This window comes from Ipomoea nil, unplaced genomic scaffold, assembly GCF_001879475.1.
Source record: "Ipomoea nil cultivar Tokyo-kokei standard unplaced genomic scaffold, Asagao_1.1 scaffold2283, whole genome shotgun sequence".
Taxonomy (NCBI): Eukaryota; Viridiplantae; Streptophyta; class Magnoliopsida; order Solanales; family Convolvulaceae; genus Ipomoea; species Ipomoea nil.
The window spans coordinates 2,453,082-2,474,333 of NW_017618711.1; the positions used below are offsets into that span (position 1 = coordinate 2,453,082).

The following is a 21,252-nucleotide window of genomic DNA, read 5'->3' on the forward strand; positions in this document are numbered from 1 at the left end:
TAATTGAAAAACACTTTAGCTAAATTACTAGTTGCTAGAGTTCAAAAAAATTACTAGTTGCTATTATTGACACTGAAATTTTGATAAGGATAAATGTTTTTAAATATTAAATTTTTTGAATATATTTTAGATAATATTGATATTATCTAATTTATTTAATTAGATAATATCAAAAGAGTTTGAACCGCTAACACTCTTCTATGTATAAATATGAGCTCACATTTCTATGTAAACATCCTGGGAAAAATCATGCAAAATCCTAAAAATATTACTATATTACTATGTCAATCATGTTGATTCAAATTAAACCTCTATTGAAGAACAAGTCATTTGAATTCAGAAGCCCTTCAACAAAGAACAAAGATCAAGCCATTTGAATTCAAAGGTCCTTCAACGAAGAACAAACATGTAAGCTCTTCATTGAAGATCAAGCTACTTGAATTGCCAATGCCCTATTCAGAGGCCCTTCAACGAAGAACAAACATATAAGTTCTACTTTGAAGATCAAGCTATTTGAATTACGGAGGCCCTTCAATGGAGTATTCAAGGCATCCAATTAAAGAATCAGCGAATCATTCAACCCATACCGCATTGATACTACTTGTAAGCAGAATTTTGAATATATATATATATATATATATATATATATATATATATATATATATATATATATATATATATGTATAGGGGTGCACTCTCATGCAAACGGTCGTCTAGGAGAAAACTGAGAACCCATCAGTGTGCTCCACATGTCCAGATCTAAGGGAAGATAAACACTGATTTTATAAAAAAAAAAATTGTGGTGGTATTTCGTAAATAATTGAACATCAAAGTGCAAGTAAAATGTATTACAAGTGCAAGTAATAGTTTCATATAATGCACCTCAGTGCATGTAAAATGTATTACAAAGTACAGGTAAAATGTATTACGGGTGCAAGTAAAATTTATATTGAGCATCAAAACTAAGTGCACCTGACGTTATAACTTGATGCACCTATAGTTATAAGTAGTTGAACCTAGGTGCATGAATGTTAACAAGACAAAATTACATGCACTTGTAAGTGAAAGTAGGTGCATTTGTAAGTGATTTTACATATATGCACTTTTTACTTGCAAATGTGCACCAACTACTTGCACTTAAAACACATTTACATGTACCAAAGTTCAAGTTATTTATGAAGATGCCACCGCGTCGTTTTTTTAAAATTACATCTGATTCATTCATCTGGACACATAGACGGCGCTGAATGGTTCTCATTCCTCTACTAGGCGGGCAGTTCACACTTGAACGCGATCATATATATATATATATATATATATATATATATATATATATATATATAATTCAATTTTCTTTGTTCACAACTATATTAAAATTACAATCATTTTGCACATACATAATTTTAGCAGTTACTAATATTAAATATTACGGAAACTAAATAATCACTTAATTAGCCGAGACCTTGTGGTCTAATGGCACCAAGGTTGGATTTCTATATGGGAGGTTGTAGTTATGAATAGATACTACATTGTAATAGAGTCAGTAGCATTAAAAAAATAATCACTTAATTAAATAGGTTTAAGTTATAAATAGACAGTCATTTTTAATAAACTAGGGAAAATCAAATGTAAATCTATAATGTGAAATAAAAATTACCTAATTTCATTTATTATCTTTTTTTCTTTAATTTGTCAATATAACAATTCAAAAAAAAAAAATTTGAGGTAAATGTTCTAGTTTTATTTGATTAATTAATTAGTGATTTTTTTTGTATATTTATTTTTTATTTATACATTTTTTGAAAGAATTTTTTATTTATAGTTTTAGGATGTAAATTTACTAGTTTAATAAATGATTAATTTTGAAAATTGAAAAAAACTTAATATTGTATATATATATATATATATATATATATATATATATGATTGCCCAGAGTCTTGTTTGGAATTATTAATATTATCTACTATACTAATAAGAGCCCAAGAGAGTTAGGCCTATAATGGGTAGAAAAAATGACCGTCAAATTTTTTAATCAAATGAATGGCTCAGATTGATCAGATTTTAATTTTTCCTTGAAATTTCCTAATTTATCCTTAATGAATATGATTATCCGTTAACTTTTCCGTTAAATATTATCTTTTCCTTTAATTTCTGTTAGTTCACCGTTAACTTACTCATTGATTTCAATAAGAAATGTCTTAGGTTCAAACCACATCCCAATCAAAGTTGGCATAATTAGTACTCTATTTTACTCTTATTAAATTATTAAATAATAATTTAGTAGCTACAACAAAAAATAATACATATGCATTTCTTTAATTTAGAATTATGTGTCTACAATGCCTTTATTCAAAACAAATTATTCATTATCAATAAATTAAATATGAGAAATAATTTCATTAGTTATATTGTCTTTATTTTTCTCCAATATAAAAATTCTTTACATTCAAAATTCAAATTCATCAATTGATTATATTCGCTACATTGTCTCTACAATGTCTTTATTAAAAAAAATTATTCATTATCAATAAATTAATTAAGAGAAAAATTTCATTAGTTATATTGTCTTTATTTTTTTCCAATGTAAAAATTCTTTACATTCAAATTCATCAATTGATTATATTCACTACATTGTCTATTATTTTTTTTGTGCACTATTTTTTTAATTAAATATCAAAGTTATAATACAAAATAATGCTATATATTTATTTACCAAGTATTTTATTAATACCATTAAAAAATTTTAAAAATTTAAATTATTAAAACCTATTATATTAACTACTTGAGGGATTTGTTGACAAAGAGAGTATTCAAATCACACAATAATTTGAAGTGAGAAACTACCTCGCAATGTCCTTGTTTGACAATCAGCATTTAGCGGTTAGCGTTAGCGGATTATATTAGCGGATTTGACCGGCGAATTATATCAACAGTTGGTAAAATGATATTTAAAAAAATTAATTGTTTAAATTAACATTTAAAATGACCTAAGGGTATACATATAAAAATAATAATAATAATAATAATAATAATAATAATAATAATAATAATAATAAAAATAATAATAATAATAATAATAATAATAATAATTGTTTTAATAATAATTTTTTTAAAAAAATATAGATGTGTTTTGTGAAAATCATTCTAAAAAACGTTAAGTGAAAATATTGTAAATTGCAATGTTTGTATTTTCAGTGGTTTGGAACAAATTGTTGTTTCAAACTGTTGAATAGCCAAAACACTTTCTTTAGCATTTTGATCTTTGGGTTACATCATATTTATCAATCGTCCAATATCTTTGGATTACATTATAATTAAAATTTTTAAATTTTTACTACATCTAAATTCCTTAAATTAGGAATTTCTTTATCCATAATAATTTATTCAACAATAATGGTTGAACTAAATGAACACTGAGCAAAACACCTAAAGGACGGGTACCGTTGATTCATTCATTGATCTTGTATATATGCGCATTCATTAATTATATTAGAACCCTTTGCAACAAAAATACTTGGTTACTATTTTAAAAAAGTTTAGTAACAATTATAATGAATCTCCTATATTACATTGTATTCATATATTATGAATTACATATTTAAATAAACAAATTAGACATTAAATTACTTATGTTGAACTTCTCATATATAATCTTGCATTTATATACTTTTAAATATTTATTTAATTATAAACATTGGGTAGAAAAAATGACCGTCAAATTATTAAATCAAATAAATAGTTCAGATTGTTCAGATTTTAATTTTTCCTTGAGATTTCTTAATTTATTCTTAATTATATCCGATCCGTTAATTTTTCCATTAAGTACATTTAATTCACCGTTAGTCTAATTCTAATATTAAAGTCTAATATAGAATTATAACTACAACATTAATCTAATTCTAATATTAAAGTCTTAATAGAACTCTAACCACCGAAATCTCCTCAAACAATATTAGTATATACTTAATATTTTATGCTTTAATTTTTATTTGCCCTCCCTTATGCCCCGTATTTGGTTTCAACCATACCCATACAATTATTTTATTGACAATTATAATCAATCTTGAGTCTTGACTATATTATCTTGCATTTGTAAACTTAGAATTACCATTTAAATATACAAATTCAACATTCAATTATCTATGCATGAACAATTCTAATATAATCTTGCCTTGATATACTTTAAAATACTTATTTAAGAAAAACATTGGGTATTATCTCAATCGCGCAATGAGCATAAAAAATTAATACTTTGTATAATCGTGTATGATATATACAATAGTAATGGTTATAGTTGGTACTATTATCGACTGACATTGTAATTTTTATCTACAATTTTGACCATCTCAACATGATTTTTCTTGCTCGGTCCCGTTTAGAGTGTACATTGGTTGCGGTAGTAATTAATCTACATTTAAATACATGCCAAACATTTTCAGTACAATAATTTCATTAGTCAATTGGCTGTTAGGGATATCTTGATAATTACACGCATAGTACTATGACCTCCCAATTCCAAGCCTTACCCATCTTCTCAATTACTTTCCTTCAACATTGCCCTCTTTTAACCTTTCATTAGGGTGTTAGGCTTTCAGTAAACTACTAGTATTTATGTTCGATAAATATTTATTAATGTTTGCTTATTAAGGTAAACAGACATGAATGAGCAAATTTTAGAGCTCGTTTAATAAACGAAAAAAGTTTAAATATTTGTATGCTCGTTTGTTAAGAGTTTGTGAACACGTTCGTTAGTGTATGTTCGTTTAGTGTTCATTTAATAATGTTCACAAACATTCTCAGTTAGTGTTCGTTTAAGACGGTTCATAACACACACTCATTTAAGTGTAATTTATTTTATTTTAGCCTTTTTTTAATAGCTACAGGTACAGAAATTATCAACTGCAGGTACAAAATATGTCAACTATAGATACAGAATCTGACTTGATCGATAATTGTTGACACATAATATGATAGCTAGAAATACAAAAACTATCAATTACAAGTACATAATATATCAACTATAGATACAAATCTGAAAGTTATTTTTAGACCAAGGTCTACAATTCAAGTAGACCCTCATCCATGGTATAATTTGCCCAAATAGATCAATAGTTATGTTGTGCAACCGTGGTGCACACGGTTGCAAAACGACGTCGTTTTGACTAAAAAACGCGCGTCTCATTTAAAAAAAAATCCAGTTTCGATTCCCCTCAACAACATTATTGTGGATATATAGTTATGAATTATTGCGGATATATAGTTATGAATTTGTGGATATTTAGTTCATTCATTCTGGATTTTGTGTTATTCATTCACTGTGGATATATAGTTATAAATTTGTGGATATATAGTTATGAATTTGTGGATATATAATTCAAATTATGCAAAAAAAATATTTTTGGCGGGAATCGAACCTGATTTTTTTTTTTTTTTTTAAAGTGGGACGCGCGTTTTTAGTCAAAACGACGTCATTTTTGCAACCGTGTGCACAGCATAATTTGCGCAAATAGATGCCGTCAACATCATTGGACGATGATATGATGGTATGTGCCCCTGTCGTTATTGGGCAGATTCGTCTTAGGCATCAAGGAAGGTCCAAGACCAAATTAAATACGAATTAATGGAGCTAAGAGAGAAGTAGTTGACATTTTGACCCATTTAAAAAGAAATTTAACCTTAAACTAGTTTTTGTAACCGGAAATGATTTCTAATTTTTTTTTTATTAATTAATAATTGAAATGAAAATAACCTTCTTTCATAAATTTGTAGTATATATATATATATATATATATATATATATATACTACCGACTCTATTATAATATTTAATCTATTAAAAAAGGCACAAAAAAAAAAAACATTTCTTAATGAGTTTTGAGGAGTTTCAGATATGACATCTTACTATACCCTCTCAAAATTATCTTGCATCACAGATGAGATCATTGTACTGCTCCCACTATTCCATAAATTTGTTGAAATATTTGGCATGTATTCAAATTTAGATTAAGGATATTCCATATAACTGAAATCTTTGTCCACTCTATTATTTTAGAAATAGTTGGCAAGGCTATAATTAGATCTATCACTAATCCAATAATCTTGCTTTGTTAATTATTTAAATAAAGTAGTTGACATTTTGACCCATTTAAAAAGAAATTTAACCTAAAACTACTTTTTGTAACCGGAAATAATCTCTAATTTTTTTTATTAATTAATAATTGAAATGAAAAGAGCATTCTTTCATAAATTTTTAGTCTATTAAAAACGGCACAAAAAAAATTTCATAATGAATTTTGAGGAGTTTCGAATTAATATGACATGTTACCCTCTCAAAATTTTCATGGATCATAGATGAGATCATTGTTCTCCCACTATTCCATAAATTTGTTTAAATATTTAGCATGTATTTAAAGTTAGATTAAGGAAGGACCTTGTAGTCCAATAATATATGGTTGCTCTTCTAAGTGGGAGGTAATAGGTTCAAGCCTTAGTGGAGGTGATTAGTAATTTGGGTATCCCATTTCTCTTGTAATAAAAAAAAAAAAAAAATTTAGATTAAGGACATATAATTGAAATCTTTGTCCACTCTATTATTTTAGAGTAGTTGGCAAGGCTATAATTTGATCTATCATTAATCCAATAATCTTGCTTTGTTAATTATATTATTTAAATAAACGCAGGGTAATAATATATTGTTTATTTTATATTACAAAATTACATTTGTTGATAATTATTTAAATAAACGCAGGGTAATAATATATTGTTTATTTTATATTACAAAATTACATTTGTTGTAAATTAACAAAACATCATAAATAGACATTAGAATGTTTTTGATGGTGTTTGGTAAATAACTGTTAGTTGATTGGGTTAGTAGCTTTAACTAGTTAATAACATTAACTGATTATAGAAAAGTGTTTTGTAAGTTAGTTGTTGGCTGATTACATGAAAATGACTTTCTGAAAAAGTCAATCGAAAAAACTACTTTGAACAGTTTTTTGAATTTTAGCATTTTGAAGCAATAAGTTATTACAAAAAGCATTTTAGCATATTGATTGTTAATCAAGTCAAACAGCTAATATCGATCAAATAAATCAAAATTAATTGATAAACTAACTATGTTACTATAACAAACAACTAATTATCTTTTTGCTCACTATATAATATACTCCAAATGTGATAGCACTAAATGAACAGTATAGAATACACACATTTGCTCACTATATAATATACTCCAAATGTGATAGCACTAAATGAACAGTATAGAATACACACATAGAATTCTACGTTTCAAAATCAATCAACCAAAATGTATATTGTTCATTTGTGCTAACAACGTGTTCTAAATTAAGGTATTCCTCGCATGAATATCATTCTCATCCTGAGAATGCAATCAATATAAAAAAGTATATAAACAGTAGAAGAGAACACAAGAATTATTGTTTTGAAAAAAAAAACAAGAATTATCGAGAGAAAGAATCATCAATATTCTTTATTCTTCATCCTTCAATACAATCCAATATATACAATATACAAATATATATTAGTCAATTTATAAGTTTATAAAGGATATGATTAAACGATATAATTATAAAAAAAAGTTCTCTAGCAATTTCTAGATTTATTTATTTACATCAACATTCGAGTTTTACGGATTTAACCACAATCTATTTATAAATTAAACAGATTTAATTAATTATTTATTTAGTTTAATTAAGCTCGTTTGTTAACATTAAATTTTAAGGGAATAAGGGTCAAATAGGCTATCAACTGCACAGCATAATTCAATTAGGCCACTGAACCTAAAAAAACAACGATTAGATCCCTAAACTAATCAATTTCAAATAATTTTTCCAATTTGAAGGTTTCTAATAGATCAATAGGTCTTCCAAATTAATTATTTTTAAAAAAATAAATTTTAACAATTAATTATTAAAAAAAAAAAAAAAAAAAAAAACAGGACTCCGACCGGAAACGACCGTCTCCGGCCGGTTTCTTCGTCTCCGGCCATAGTCCAATTTTTTTTTAATATATTTAAAAATAATTAATTTTTAAAATTTATTTTTTAAAAAATAATTAATTGGGGAGGATGACCTGTTGACCTGTTGGAAACCGTCAAATTAGAAAAATTGTTTGAAATTGATTAGTTTAGGGACCTAATTGTTGGTTTTTTCAGTTCAGTGGCTTAATTGCATTATTGTGTGCAGTTCAATGACCTATTTGACCCTTATTCCAATTTTAAACAATTAACACGATCAACATAAAAATAATTTTTTGGAAAAATGGTCAAATAGACCCTCCAATTAAGTGTACAATTACACCCTTGATGAACTAAAAAATCCTCTAATTAGACCCTTAAACATGTTAAAATTGTGCAATTCACATATTTAATAGGTTAGCAAAAGGTAACCAACCGGTCAATGGCATCTCATTAAAAAAAAAAAAAAAAAATATCTAACGACGGAGAAGCCAGATTTGAATGGAGCTGTGGCTTCTTCTCTGTCCAAATCTGTACAGAGAAGCCTTGGCAGTTGGCGGCCATGGCGCCAGAATGTTGGTGTTTTTGGTAACCAACTTTGCCATGGCTTCTTTGTCCATGGCAGCGAACTGCCAAGACTTCTCCGTCCAGATTTGGATGGAGAAGAAGCCACGGCTCCATTCAAATCCGGCTTCTTTGTCTTCGGAATTTTAGTTTTTTATTTTTTATTTTTTATTATTATAATTTTTAATGAGATGCCATTGACCGGTTGTTTACTTTTTGTAACCTATTAAATATGTGAATTATAAAATTTTAACATGTTTAAAGGTTTAATTGGATGGAATTTTAGTTCAAAGGTATAATTGCATTTTAATATATAATTGGAGGGTCTATTTGATCCTTATCCCTAATTTCTTTTATACAAATTAAAAGAAAAAAAGCAACTCAAGTATAAGTTACTGAAATTTGGGCATAATCACGTATACAACATTAGCATACATAAATGGCCTAAACCGAAAGGCATCTTTTAATTATATGAATGTAAAAGCCATAGACGTTACTTTTTTTTTTTTTTCTTAAATACTCATAATTCTTTGCAAGGTAGTACTTATTCTATTCTATACTTTTTTAAATATTTTCAGTCCAAAAAATCTGAGCCCCCACCACCGAAATTCAAACCTAGGACTATCCATTTAAAATGATAACCAAGATATCATCACACTACATGATTGTTGGCATATAGATGTTACTTTAAAAGTATTATTTTTCAATGAAAATATTATATTTTCACTAATAAGAAATATTACTTTTTTATTTTACTAGGTTTTTTAACACATTATTAATATAATTTCTTTGATTTCATACAAAAATGTACGAAGCAACAGAACGTCCATATGGACCATTAAATTGTATAACTATCAAACCTATTAATCCTTGTTATAATAATAATAATATTATTATTATTATATTAAACCAAGTAAGATGAGTTAGTTGGTTAAAAATAATGGGAGTAATTATAGGTGCAGTACATGGCCATGATGTTAGCTTTACATGGAGCATTAATTCCTTAATTTTAGCATTTGAGTTATCTTATCTAGTATAAATAGTCTTTGTATTCAAGCTTTTATTATCAACCAAGTGTTAAGCATTCCTCACCCTCTCTCTCTTCTCATATATATATATATATATATATATATATATATATATATATATATATATATATATATATATATATATATATATATATATATATATATATATATATATTATAGATATATTATATTATATTTAATATATCTAACATTTGGTATCAGAGCCAGTCAACCTTTCAACCCCGAGATATTTCCCGTAGTGAAATATGGCAACAAATTTCAATATTGTATGGTCGGGTCCCAAATTGGACGGGAAACTCGATTACAATTATTGGCAAATTATGATGTCCACACATTTGCAAGCTCAAAATCTTTGGAGCTTTGTTGATCCTGGTCTACCCAAAGGAGCTGATGCAGCCGCTATACGGCGAGATAAATTGGCCTTGGGTCAGATTCACCAAGGTGTTCATTATTCCATTTTTGGGCAATTAGCTCGTGCTCAAACAGCAAAACAAGCTTGGGACATCTTAAAGGTGTCACACAAAGGAGTCGATCGGGCACAGAAGTCTAAGTTGCAGTCGTTGAGAAGGTTGTACGATAATTGTGAGATGACCTCTACAGAAACAGTAGATGCGTATTTCACTCGTCTTATTGATATGGTGAATAAGATGAGGCTATATGGAGATACGATTGAAGATGGTGCAGTGGTTGAAAAAGTTCTTCGAACTATGCCGATGAAGTATGACCATGTGGTGGCTTCGATCACAGAGTCACACAAAACTGAGCTCTTATCAATTGCAGAGCTGAAAGGTATGGTAGAAAGTCATATTGACAAGATTGCGTCAAAATCGGAACCACTAGCAGAAGAAGCTTTGAAGAGTCACCCTTAATGTGACTGGCACTAATCAAAGAGGTGGAGGATCTGGTAGAGGTCGTGGAAGAGGAAGAGGAGGTTCTGGTGGAAGAGGTCGTGGTAACTTCAACCAAGGAGGAGGACGTGGTAACTCCAACCAAGGAAGAGGTGGAGGTAATACCAAACAAGGTAAATTTCCATTTCATTGCTACAATTGTGGCAAGTATGGGCACAAGATTGCAGATTGTTGGTATAATGAGGACAACAATCGTGGAAATCAAGCAAACATTGCTGAAAATACTGCTGAAAAGTCTGGTGAGAATTCTGAAACCTTACTTTTGGCCAGTGATAGTTTTTCTGCTGATAAGAACATATGGTTCTTGGATACTAGGTGTAGTAACCATATGTGTGGGAAGAAAGAATTGTTTTCCGAACTAGATGAATCAGTCCGGTCTGAAGTAACGTTTGGCAATAAGTCAAAGGTGCCAATTTTGGGAAAAGGTAAAATCTCTATTCAGTTGAAGGATGGTACTCACAATTTTATATCCGATGTGTTCTATGTTCCTGAACTACACCAAAATTTGTTGAGTATGGGTCAGTTGTCAGAAAAAGGATATAAGATACATATTGCTCAGGGGTGTTGTACCATTGAAGATGCTAAAGGAGTTTTGATTGCAAAGGTAAATATGTCCCAAAATCGACTATTTCCTTTGAAAATTAAGCATACTCTCCTTGATTGCTTTAATTCTGAAGTTTGTGATGATAATTGGTTATGGCATATGCGGTTTGGGCATTTTCATTTCTCTGGATTAAACTATCTTGCGAGAAAGGAACTTGTTTCTGATTTACCTGTTGTGAATGCCCCTGATTGTATCTGTGAGATTTGTGTGATTGGGAAGAAGCATAGAGATCCCTTTCCCGTGGGCAAGTCAAGGAGAGCTACAAAACAGTTGGAGATTATTCACTCAGACCTATGTTCGTTGGAGGTTCCCTCACATGGAGGTTGTAAGTACTTTATTACTTTCATTGATGATTTCAGTAGGAAAACATGGGTTTACTTTCTGAAGCAAAAGTCTGAAGCATGTGATGTTTTCAAACAATTTAAGGCTTTTGTTGAAAAGCAAAGTGGTTATGAGATTAAAATCTTGAGAACTGATAGAGGTACAGAATATATTGCTTGTGATAATTTTCTGAAAGAAAAGGGTATTCAGCACCAAATGACAGCTAGATACACTCCACAACAAAACGGAGTGGCTGAGAGGAAGAATAGGTCTATCATGGATATGGTGAGGTGCATGTTGAAATCTAAGAATCTGCCTAAGCCTTTTTGGGCAGAAGCTGTTGTTTGTGCTGTCTATGTGTTGAATAGGTGTCCAACTAAAAGTGTCCGTGATAAGACACCCGAAGAAGCTTGGAGTGGGAGAAAACCCTCTATCAAATATCTCAAGGTTTTTGGATGTTTGGCATATGCACATGTGCCAGATCCATTGAGAAAGAAGTTGGATGATAAAGGTGAGAAATGCATATTCATTGGTTATAGTGACGCTTCAAAGGCTTATAAACTATACAATCCTGAAACTAAAAAGGTTGTTATAAGTCGTGATGTCACTTTTGATGAATATGGCGCTTGGGATTGGTTAGCTAAAGATGAAAGTTCAGTTGTTATTCTTGTTGTTGAAAATATTGTTGATGAGCAACCGATTCCAGATAATGTCCAGTCTCCTTCACAACCAGAGTCGTCAGTTCGGCGATCTCAGCGCGAGCGCCACTTACCAGCTCACTTGCAAGATTATGTTTTGGGTCATGATAATGACTTGTCGGATGAAGAGATTATTCAATTTGCTCTTTTTGCAGATTGTGATCCTTTATCTTTTGAGGAGGCTGCTACAGAAACTCATTGGCTTAAGGCGATGGATGAGGAGATACGTGCCATTGAGAAGAATGGTACCTGGGAGTTAACAGATGTACCTCTTGGGAAGAAGCCAATTGGAGTAAAGTGGGTTTACAGAACGAAATACAAGACCGTATATCCAACTTGAAGACGGAGACATTTCTTAAATTGAAGAAGGAGATATTGGGATGACCAATATATCCAACTTGGTTTAAAGGAGGTAATGTTATAATAATAATAATATTATTATTATTATATTAAACCAAGTAAGATGAGTTAGTTGGTTAAAAATAATGGGAGTAATTATAGGTGCAGTACATGGCCATGATGTTAGCTTTACATGGAGCATTAATTCCTTAATTTTAGCATTTGAGTTATCTTATCTAGTATAAATAGTCTTTGTATTCAAGCTTTTATTATCAACCAAGTGTTAAGCATTCCTCACCCTCTCTCTCTTCTCAAATAAATAAATAAATAAATAAATAAATATATATATATATATATATATATATATATTATATTTAATATATATTATATTAAATATATTATATTTAATATATCTAACAATCCTTAGCTTGACCAAATTATACATAATTTAATCAGTTTAGTTGGTATCAACATTTCAATATCCACAATATTTAGTAAATTTATTTTTTGAAGGTTAATCTACATATAACACAGTAGAATCACATAATTAAAATTAATTTATAATGTATTATTATTGTGATTTTATTATATTACATTTGAAATAGATAATTAATTTGTTAGGTTGTTATTTAATAATGTCATATACTCATATAGGATAAATTCCAAACAGTTAGATGTGAATAATAATATGCAATTGTTGTAAATCAAAATGTATCCTTGCATGAATCGTTGTATTGTTCTCATCCCAAGAAAGCAATAAATATAAGAATATAAAATAAAGTAGAGAAAGAAGACAAATTAAAAGATACAGAGAGAATCATCCAATCTTTTTTAATATAGACTCGATCTGTTTGGCAGAGCTTATTTAGGAGCTTATAATTTATTTTAAGCTACTAATAAGCTATAAGCTCTGTTTGGTAATGTTCCCAAAATAAGCCCCTAGCTTAAAATAAGAGCTTATTTTAGAACGCTACCTTGAGTAGCGTTTAAAATAAGCTCCTAGCTTCCTAACTTTTTTTTTCATCTTTATCCTTATTATTTTAAAGAAATTACATAATTTACTCTTCCCAATTAAAACTCTTTTCTCTTCTTCTTTATCCGCAACTTTCACCGCAATTATTATTATTATTATTATTATTATTATTATTATTATTATTATTATTATTATTATTATTATTATTATTATTATATTTGCAACAATATTGCTACTTCATTATGAGATGCTAGATCATGATTATGTTAATACTTTTATTTCAAAATGTTAATTTTTTTAAAAGACAAAATGTTAAATTTTAATAGGTAAACAAACTAATTTAAATTTTATGAAGATTTCCTTTTTAGTCTTTTTACATTTATCAGCTCATCAAAAAGCTAATTTTACCAAACACTTTCAATCATAACAGCTAGCTTAACAGCTCTTCAATTTTCAGCTCTGAGCTTATAGCTTTTCAGCTTTCAGCTCCTTTTCAGCTTTCAGCTCTCAGCTTATAGCTTTTCAGCTAGGTTTTCCAAGCCATAATGATCCTCCCATTTCAAAATATATATATATATATATATATATATATATATATATATATATATATATATATATATATATATATATATATATATATATATATATATATAAGCAACGCTAAGCTAAGCTAAGCTAGGAGCTAGGAGCCAGGAGCTTATTTTAAGCTACTAATAAGCTATAAGCTGTGTTTGGTAATGTTCCCAAAATAAGCTCCTAGCTTAAAATAAGAGCTTATTTTGGAACGCTACTTTAGGTAGCGTTTCAAAATAAGCTACTAGCTTCCTAACTTTTTTTCCATCTTTATCCTTATTATTTTAAAGTAATGACATATTTTAACCTTATGAATTAAAACCCTTTCTCTTCCCCTATCCCAACTTTCACGTCAATCCCTTCCTTAGTCTTGTTTCCTGCTAAAAAATTATGTTGAAACTTTAACTTATTATTATTATTATTATTATTATTATTATTATTATTATTATTATTAAATTAGCAATATGGCTCCAATCTCAATTTGAACAAAAGCCGCCAACTAATGCTCAAGAAGCATTCAATCGTGCACATTCTTCTCTTAGAAGTTGTATTGAGAGATCGATTGGAGTATTGAATAAGAGAGGGAAGATACTTGCTAAAATGCCGCAGTTTAGTGAGGAGACCCAAATTGATGTTATTATGGCCACATTTGCAGTACATAATTATATTCGGAAGAATTCACAAGATGACATGATGTTTAATGTGCTTGAGCAGCATCCAGATTACATACCGCCTGATGAACTTCAAGATTCAAGTAGTAATATCTCCATCAACGAAAATTTAAGTCACACCTCTATGGAGATGAAGGAGATTCGCAACAATATTGCTACTTCACTATGAGATGCTAGATCATGATTATGTTAATACTTTTATTTCAAAATATTAATTTTTTTAAAGACAAAATGTTTAATTTTAATAGGTAAACAAACTAATTTAAATTTTATGAAGATGTCCTTTTTAGTCTTTTTACATTTATCAGCTCATCAAAAAGCTAATTTTACCAAACACTTTCAATCATAACAGCTACCTTAACAGCTCTTCAATTTTCAGCTCCGAAATAGCTTTTCAGCTAGGTTTGCCAAACAGAGCCATAATGATCCTCCCATTTCAATATATATAAGCAACGCTAAGCTAAGCTAAGCTAGGAGCTAGGAGCTTATTTTAAGCTACTAATAAGCTATAAACTCTGTTTGGTAATGTTTCCAAACAGAGCCAAGATATACAGAGGTCTACTATAAATCTATAAAGGATGAAGGGGTATTATCATAATATAATACCTATAGTAATGTCCACATATATTTATTTACAACACTTCCCATTGTACATTACTATATCATACTCATGTCTCGTTAAAAATCTCACTATAAAAATTCAGTGAAGAAAAAAGTACATGGTATATGTGTATTTATGTTGCACTAGTTGTCTCGTTAAAAAACCTTTAATCAAGAAAATAACATTAACATTCAATCAAAGAAAAATGATACCTCTCACTAATGACCAATTTTCTTGTAGTGAATGTCATTTACGTCTGTTGTAAAAAACATTTTGCGTTCTACTATAGACGCATATACTTCAGATGCAGGTGTACTTCCTGCGTCTGTTGTTAACTGACGCAGAAAGTTGGCAGGCGTTTGTTCCTTAGTATGAACAGACACCTATTGTTAATTTTTAATTTTAAAAATAATTAATTTGATAAAAATACAATTTTTCTTGGTACATTCCACCCAATATAACATCATTATGACTGTCAATATTTCAATTCTATCAACATTGTACTCCAATTAAACTCTATCAACACTACTTCAATTCTATCAATACTTCATTCAAAAAAATATACACAATTATTCTATACACAAATCACTACAAAAGTCTAGCTTCTCCTGCATACTATAAAGAAGATGTTACCCAGAACCACTTTCTAGGAAAGTCATCACCCCAGTTCTTCTGATCAGAATATGATGGGGCATTTTCGAACTTAGGAAAGAAAGCACCAAAAATAAATATAAAAAGCAGTCTTTGATTACCATAGAAAACAGATGGAAATTTAAGGCAGAAGGTGGAGTCATAGTTTTAATTTATACCCATTAAAAGATGCAAGTATAAAATAACAACTTCGCAAAAAATGATACTAAGAATAATAGTTTTATCATTTTTAGAGAAAATTTCAATTTTGGTCCACTGACTATTGGAGTTGTGTTAATTGTAACACTTGACTATTAAAAATGTTAATTTAGTACCTTAACTATGCAATTTCTATCAATTTTGGTCACGTCGGTCAAATTACTGGCGAAAAGTGACCGGAAAAATTTTAATAGTAAAATAATGAGGGCATGTTGGTATTTTCATCTTCTCTGTTCTTCTTCTCCATTGGGGCTCTTCTACGCCACCGGAAAATTTTCCCCTCTTCTCAGATTCAGGCGAGAGTGTTGGCGCTCAAGAATGCTTGCTCATTTGTGCGCCTCCACTGTGTTCTTACCGTTCTTTCACGCCACCGGAAAATTTTGCTTACCGTTCTTCTCTCATCTTTCTTATCCGGTCTCCGTCGCAAATCCACTCTAAAGCCTACCGTCTCCGTCGCCTCTGCTGTCTAGCCCAAGCATAAGATGAGACGAATTCGTTTGTTTCAAATCTCTGCAAGTTTTGCTTTAATTTTAAGAAGAAAAAAAAACACACTTAAAATTCGGTAGTTCAACACATACAAATTATCAATCATTAGAAATCTGTTAAATCTTTCCAGTGACTTCTTTCTTGTAATGGAACTATGGCACCTTCTAATCTATAATCTACTTTATAAGAAGGATTTGACTAGGAGTTGTTTTGTGATGTCGGAAATGCGGTTGCCTGGGAAGTAGCTTATGGTGTCGGATCGGAAATACAGTTGGCTGGGAAGACCATTGTAGCGTCGGAATTTCTGTAGAAGGCTGAGGTGAACTTATCATTGGGCTGTCTCTGATTTTTTGACCTTTGTCCTCTGTTTTAAGCTTCAAACTATTCATAAATTTTTTGGTAACCCAATGGAGAAGAAGAATAGAGAAGATGAAAAGACCAACATGCTATCATTATTTTACTATTAAAATTTTTCCGGCCACTTTTCACAGGTAATTTGATCGGCGTGACCAAAATTGATAGAAATTGCATAGTCAAGGTACTAAATTAATATTTTTAATAGTCAAGTGTTGCAGTTAACACAACTCCAATAGTCAGTGGACCAAAATTGAAATTTTCTCTTATTATAAATATAAGAGTTAATTTCATTTTTGGTCCTAGATTGATGGGTGACAATCCACTTTTATTCTTTTTTTATTAGAACATCCTCATTTAGTCCTAGTATTATTATGGTAATGACCATTTTTAGTCATCCTTCAATAAAATCGTTGAAATGTCGTTAAATACAAAGACATTTCAATCTTTTTTTTTTTTAATACAAAATAGGTTGAACTCTATATTTTTTATGTTCATTTAAAAAAAAAATCATAATTAAAGACCGAGATGTCCTTGTATTTAACGATATTTAAACTATTTTGTTGATAAAAAACCAAAAATGATCATGCCACAATAATACTAGAACCAAAAATGAATGTTCTAATAAAAAGGATTTAAAGTGAATTTTCACCTGAACCAAAAATGGAATTAACTCTAAATATAAATAAAAGGCACAAAGTAATAAATACATGGCTGCATAGAAATGAAGACCCAAGTAGCGAAAGAAGAAAATATAAAACAAGATTCTCAACAGGAGACTTTCTCTCATGCAGTATAGATAATTGGAAAGTTTATTTTATTTATTGTATTGTATATTGCTGGCCATTAGGGCTCTTTATAATTTCTTCTCCCAAAAAGTTGAATCCCCAATCCTAAAAGCCCTCACATCCCGCAATGGTTTAGCGGACAGAGCCAAATGCTAGTGCGCGCAAAGAATCTGTTCACTTTGGATATAATTCTCACACGGTCGCCGTTGAAGTTCAAACCTTGATCTCTTGTCCAAATACTACCCACTGAACTATTAAGCTAAGCCCGTACGAGGATGTTTATAATTTCTTAAAAGAGCGAAAGGTTGTGCATTGAATGATTAGAATGAATTTCTTTATGAACAGATAGGCATGAACTATCACTTGATATAAACAAATATACATGCAGTAGATGAAAGCGCAACTCCAACAAACTTTCAACTAGATTTAAGGTGGTTAACAGACAGATCATCCACCAGATCAAGTAATTGGAGATGTTCCTGAATTGATGGAGTAAAGGTCATTCATTCAAGAAAGCATGATGACATATTTTCTTTCACAAATTGAGCCCAAAATGATTGAAGAGACTTTATCATATTCAGATTGGGTTCAGGCCTTATAATGTTGCAATATTCAGAATGACCAAGTAAAATATTATATTATTCAATCGAGGCCTTATAATAAAATCATGTTGCAATATATAAGTTGTATACCAATAAATCTTGCTTTTATATATTTGTTACGTTATTTGTTTGCATTAATATTCGAATTGCCTTTAACATATAAAATTTGAATTCCTCAAAATGAATTTTTATTTGCATGTGGCATCAAAATTTCAAGCATGAAACCAAACATCTTGGGTGCTGATCTACAGTCAAATCGCTCATAAAGGAAACTTGACCAGAGAATAATTAAAATCATCCCAATAAAACACACATGTCATACTTTACCAAATATCTTCACAAATTTTCTATTTATATATATATATATATATATATATATATATATATATATATATATATATATATATATTATGATGACAACACACGCAAACACAAAAGGAGTTTAGATGATTATATGAACCGCTAAACACAATTATTCATATATTTTTGTATAGACTCTATATATCATTCCATTCAAGAATGTAACACACTAAAGCATGCATGCTACATCTTTAGCACTTGAAACGATTTCTAGGGCTGCGTCCACATGCATTGAGAAGAACATTCATAGCAACATTGACATCGACATTGGTGATGCCATGAACTTTGAGTTTAGATGCTGCGCAAAGACAAATGCCAGCTTGGAAATTATTAAGTCCATTAAGGTTTCTGCAGCAAGGCTTTGCCAAAATTGGGCGAATAATCCCTCGGACAGAAGTTATCTTATTTAATATAATGGCACATATATTCAACTTTAGTTTTCTTATTGGGCATGTACCAATGACAGGAGGAGGTGGAGGAGATGATGGTGGTGGTGGCGGTGGTGGAGATGGATTAGATGGAGGTGGTGGGGGAGGTGGTGGTGGTGGCGGCGGTGGTGGAGATGGAGGTGGTGGTGAAGGTGGAGATGAAGGTGGTGTACTAGGTTGGTTATCACCGTCACTTTTAGGAGATGGGACGGGGGGTTGGCCATTGCCTGAAGGTGGGACTGGGGTTTGGCCACTGCCAGGAGGTGGGACGGGCGGTTGGCCATTATCTGGAGGTGAGATGGCGGGTTGGCCAAAGCTTGGAGGTTGGCCATTGCCTGGAGGTGGGATTGGGGGTTGGCTATTGCTAGGAGGTGGGATGGGAGGTTGGCCTGGAACTGGAGGTTGGCCACTACCTGGAGGTGGGACAGGGGGTTGGCCACTGATCGGAGGAGGGACGGAGGGTTGGCCAATGCTCGGAGGTGGGACCGGTGCCTTACCACTACCCGGAGGTGGGGCGAGAGGTTGGCTACTTCTTGGAGGTGGGACGGGAGGTGAAAGGGGGGGTTGGTCATTGCCTGGAGGTGGTACCGAAGGTTGACCACTGCTAGGGGGTGGGACGGTTGGTTGGCCATTGTCTGGCGGTAGAACGGGGGGTTGGCTACTACTGGGCGTAGGGGTTTGGACACCACTGCCTTCATTATTTGGTGAGGTAGGGGGTTGGCCACTACCAGGAGGTGGGACGGGGGGTTGGGCAGTACTAGGAGGTGGAACAGGGGGCCGACCGCTACCTGGAGGTGGGACAGAGGGTTGACCACCAATTGGAGGTGGGACAAGGGATTGACCATTCCCTGGAGGTTGGACAGGGGGTCGGGCTTCACCACTTGTGCTAGGAGGTGTGGTAGGCGGTTCGATACATGTACAAGGAGTTGGGGCAGGTGTGCGTTGACAATCAATAAGAGCAAAGAATAATATATTGAGGAAAAGGAAGAGAATGGTTGAGGCTTGGGAATTGGAGGCCATACCCATGAAGTTAATGTAAATATTTGTAATTCTCCTTTACTAGTGAGTTGATTTAAGAGTGTAGGGAAGCTCAGTATTTATACTTGCAAGTGAAGAGCTTATTTGTTTCAAAGAAACATGTTTAATTGATTTAAAAGTACAATTTCACATGGAATCTCTAAATTTAGAATATTCGCACTTGAGTGTCTTCTTATCTTAAATTTTACACATAATTCCCATAAGTTTTCATTTTTCGTTAATTCATTTCATGCTGATTTCCTATTATACCTTTAAAGTGTAATTTGATTAAACCTCATAGACCCTTCTGTAATAATTTAATCTCTAATTGGTAAACAAAAGATTTGACTAATGAGATTATTGTACTGTGTCATTTCTTTATGAATTTATTAAAATGTTAGGCATGTAATTAAAAGTTAATTACGGGCTACTATTACGTATTTTAAATTCAATCAATTGGAAATTAACTCTTGTTATTTGAGTGTGGACTGTTAATTTTAGTAATAAACTACTATAATGTAAATCAATTTGATTGATCTAAGACTCTAAGTTAGTGTTTTATATCAATACGTGTATACATTTGAAGCTAGTGTAACACTATTGACACTATTCCATTATTTAAAAAAAAAAAAAAAAAAAAACAAAACAAAACAAAAAAAAAAAAAAAACAAACAAACAACCAAACAAAATATTAGGTAGATATTTTGTACAATGTGTGAGAATTCACTTTGTCAACGTCCTGCTGATGAATTGAAGGAACATCAATGTGGTTTATATATATGTAAGAGTACTCTCTCTTCTAAATGGGAGGTTATAAGTTTGGTCCCCTAATCGACACTGCTGACTCTTTGACTAGTGTTGATATCGTGTGATATTGGTTACAATACGCGTCTCACCTCTTTGTGTTATAAGGTGTTGATATCGCGGGTCTCCTATTTTATAATCACTAAATTTTCTGATATATAAGTAAATATTTGCCAATATTCAATACGTAAATCGGGCAATTCAAACAAAATTCGACATTGGAATGAAATTCAACATTATAATTTTTATTACAAAGGAAGGGGATACACACATATACAATCTATG

At 30.9% G+C, this 21,252-nt stretch overlaps 1 protein-coding gene across 1 annotated transcript; it reads left to right on the forward strand.

The window, feature by feature from the left end:
* Window positions 1–18,894: 18,894 nt before the first annotated feature.
* On the forward strand, window positions 18,895–19,744 carry LOC109151180 (acanthoscurrin-2-like). Its single transcript, XM_019299098.1, has 3 exons — window positions 18,895–19,114; window positions 19,185–19,253; window positions 19,347–19,744. The coding sequence occupies exons 1-3, from the start codon at window positions 18,895–18,897 to the stop codon at window positions 19,742–19,744; spliced, it is 687 nt and encodes a 228-aa protein (XP_019154643.1).
* The last annotated feature ends 1,508 nt before the right edge of the window (window positions 19,745–21,252 follow it).

Coding starts and splice junctions, on each gene's coding strand:
- LOC109151180 (XM_019299098.1), top strand. CDS start 18,895: ATGCATGCTACATCTTTAGCACTTGAAACGATTTCTAGGGCTGCGTCC. Junction 19,115..19,184: donor GAATAATCCCTCGGACAGAA/GTTATCTTATTT, acceptor TACCAATGACAG/GAGGAGGTGGAGGAGATGAT. Junction 19,254..19,346: donor AGATGGAGGTGGTGGGGGAG/GTGGTGGTGGTG, acceptor CGTCACTTTTAG/GAGATGGGACGGGGGGTTGG.